The sequence below is a fragment of the Sinocyclocheilus anshuiensis genome, unplaced genomic scaffold (assembly GCF_001515605.1).
Source record: "Sinocyclocheilus anshuiensis isolate Anshui unplaced genomic scaffold, SAMN03320099.WGS_v1.1 scaffold2109, whole genome shotgun sequence".
NCBI lineage: Eukaryota > Metazoa > Chordata > Actinopteri > Cypriniformes > Cyprinidae > Sinocyclocheilus > Sinocyclocheilus anshuiensis.
This window is the reverse complement of record NW_015552709.1, coordinates 290,964-293,903: the sequence shown is the minus strand read 5'-3', so window position 1 is coordinate 293,903 and position 2,940 is coordinate 290,964. Positions and strand designations below refer to the sequence as shown.

Sequence of the window (2,940 nt, the reverse complement as noted above, 5' to 3'; positions counted from 1 at the left end):
GGCCCGACAAGGGAGACTGAGGGGGACCACCACCACAACCCCCAACCCCCCAATCGTGGAGGAGGCACGAGTCAATACGCTGTTCAGAGGTCTCAGAAACCATAGCGGCGCTCCAGTATCAAGGACATGTGAATTGAAGTAAAGAAGCTTTGACTTCTAAAGGAAAGTTATGTGTGGAGAGTAACATGTGTGAGGACTTGCTGCCAGTTGCGTGGGTGCAGCAGGCAGATGAGAGCTATGGACATATGGTAAAAAGTTAATCTGGATGACTGATGTATTGTTGGGAGGGGTGTGATCCAGAGCTCAGCGGATTTAGAATAGACACTTTTGCCAGCATTTTCTAATTAAAACTGCACACATTCTTAAAAAGGAGCCAGGCTACTCAAGCATTCAGAGTAAGGTAATGTCGGGGCCATGTTAAAGAGATAAAAATGAATATTCTGCAGGTATGTGAATTGCAAGCAAGTTAATTCCAGTTGGCCATTCCCCAGTAAACACTCTGGCCAACACAGAAATATTTTCTAAACTAATAATGTGAGCTTAAGATTCTGGAAACTGTTTAAAAACTGTTTTTTTTGTTTTTGTTTTAATTGTCACATTTTGTTGTGAATATTTAGTCTAGACTGTTCTTGTGGACAACGGGGGGAAAAAAACCTTGCCAAATGCAAATAATAAACACCAACTAAATATATAATCCTTCATGATTAGGATAGCAAAGTAAATTAAAAGGTAGGAGAAAATGCTTCCCATATTTTTTCTTCATGATCTCAAAGCTGAGTCGTCCAAACAAACTTTATGGTATTTTGATGTGAATCCATCTGTCACTTAGTAATTTGGCTAAAACTAAAACAACATTGGGATCAGTGTTTGTTCAATGTGTTAGGCTGTTAAATCACACTTCTGCTGTTGTTTATGCATTTATAAAGTTAGTTTTTATGTAACTTAATGCCATGGTAAGAAACCACAAAGTATAATTTTTTTTTTAAATTAAAATATATATATATTTTTTTACAATGTTAATAATGCATCATCGCAGTCTGTACAGTTCATGAAATTGATATTAATTTTTAAAAAATGATATCAACCAGAGAAAAAGTGCAGTAGATAATTTGCAAAGCATTAATTATATCTTAACTAGCAAGACCAGAACCAAACCAGCATAAATCAGCTTGGACCATGGTAATTCACGCTGGCGTAAGTTGGTCTTTTCAGCGGGGCTGTCCTGTCAGATTTAGTTTTTGCCTAAATTGCTTGTTTCAGTGAAACTTAAAGCACCTGTCTACTTCGTTCTCTCATTTTCCCCCTCTGCAGATTGGCTGCAAGGTGCTTCACTTCTTCCACATGTACATGCTGGGCTGTAACTATTTCTGGATGCTCTGTGAGGGGATTTACCTGCACACTCTGATTGTGGTGGCCGTATTTGCCGAGGAGCAGCATCTGCACTGGTATTATCTTCTGGGCTGGGGTGAGTCTCTGCCAGCTCTGCTCCCCTGTCCATCTGAACATAGCTTCCAGTTTTGCTTTCCCATCTGTTAGCAAACTCTAAATTCTAAATATGAACGCCCTCCCTATTTGCTCAGCATGAAGTGTATCGTGACCTGTTTTCATAGGCAGCTGTTTCATCAGTCTTTTGCTCCATCATTTATTGGATACATTTGCTCGTGGTCATGTCCTCCTGCTCCATAAACAGAAAACACTGTTGCCGGCACAAACACTTGTTTAAAGACAGACAAATCAGCTAACCCACAGTTAGGACACAATGTGCTGGACATTTGTGGATGTTTGGGGTTCATGGTTTATTCCTCATTCTGGTGTACTTTACGGTTCCCACTGGCAGTTTTATTATGACGGTTTATTGAAGATCAGGCCCTAACCAGAATTAAAGTCAGAATGAGATTTATTTGCCAAGTGTGCAAACACACAAGGAATTTGTTGTTTTTTTAGGAGCTCTTTGTACAAACATACATAAATATATGACATGAGAACAGAGAGAACATTTAAATAAGACTAAGGAAAAAAACAAAAAAATGTATAAATAATAATAATGTGGTATACATTTGGAACAGATTTATTTACAGATTTGTGCATTATTTACTGTATATAAAGATGTATAAATAAAAATATGTATATGCATTTACATAATACTTGAGAGAGAGGCAATAATTAGTTATTAAGAAATGAATTACAGAAGACAGGTGGTGATTTCTGTGTTAGCTGTTTAATCTGGAGATGGCATGGGGGGGAAAAACTGTTTTTATGCCTAGCTATTCTAGTGCACAGAGATCTGTACTGTCTGCCTGAGGGGAGAAGTGTAAACATGTTGTGTCCAAGAGGGGTCTGTGGTGATGTTACCTGCCTGTTTCGTAATGCTGGAGTTGTACAAGTCCTGAAGGTTGGGCAGGTGCACACCAATTATCCTTTCATCTGTCCTAACAGTCCGTTGCAGTCTTCTTATATCTGATTTGCTGGCTGACCCAAACAAGACAGTTATAAAAGTGCACAGAACCGACTCAATAACAGCTGAGTAAAACTGTGTCATCTGCGCCTGTGGAAGGTTGAACTTTTTCAGTTGAAGAAGGAAGTACAACCTCTGCTGGACCTGTCAATGCGATTGTCCCACTTCAGTTCCTGTGAGATGGTGGTGCCCAGGAATCTGAATGACTCCACTGCTGCCACTGTGCTGTTCAGGGGGGAGTGCAGGGGGGTTTCTCTTAAAGTTCACAATCATCTCCACAGTTTTGAGCGTGTTCAGCTCCAGGTTTTTGTGACTGCACCAGACAGCCAGCTGCTCAACCTCTTGTCTGTAAGCAGACTCGTTGCCATCCTGGATGAGACCGATGACTGTGGTGTCATCTGTGAACTTCAGGAGTTTGACAGAGGGGTCAGTACAGGTGCAGTCATTTGTGTAGAGGGAGAAGAGCAGTGGGGAGAGGATGCAGC

At 40.4% G+C, this 2,940-nt stretch overlaps 1 protein-coding gene across 1 annotated transcript in view; it reads left to right on the top strand.

The window, feature by feature from the left end:
* Window positions 1-2,940, top strand: part of LOC107667776 (calcitonin gene-related peptide type 1 receptor-like) — a 60,009-nt gene that overhangs the window by 39,644 nt on the left and 17,425 nt on the right. The window contains exon 11 of the mRNA XM_016459500.1: window positions 1,312-1,465. Coding sequence (XP_016314986.1) covers window positions 1,312-1,465 — 154 coding nt within the window. The remainder of the gene's footprint in view (window positions 1-1,311; window positions 1,466-2,940) is intronic.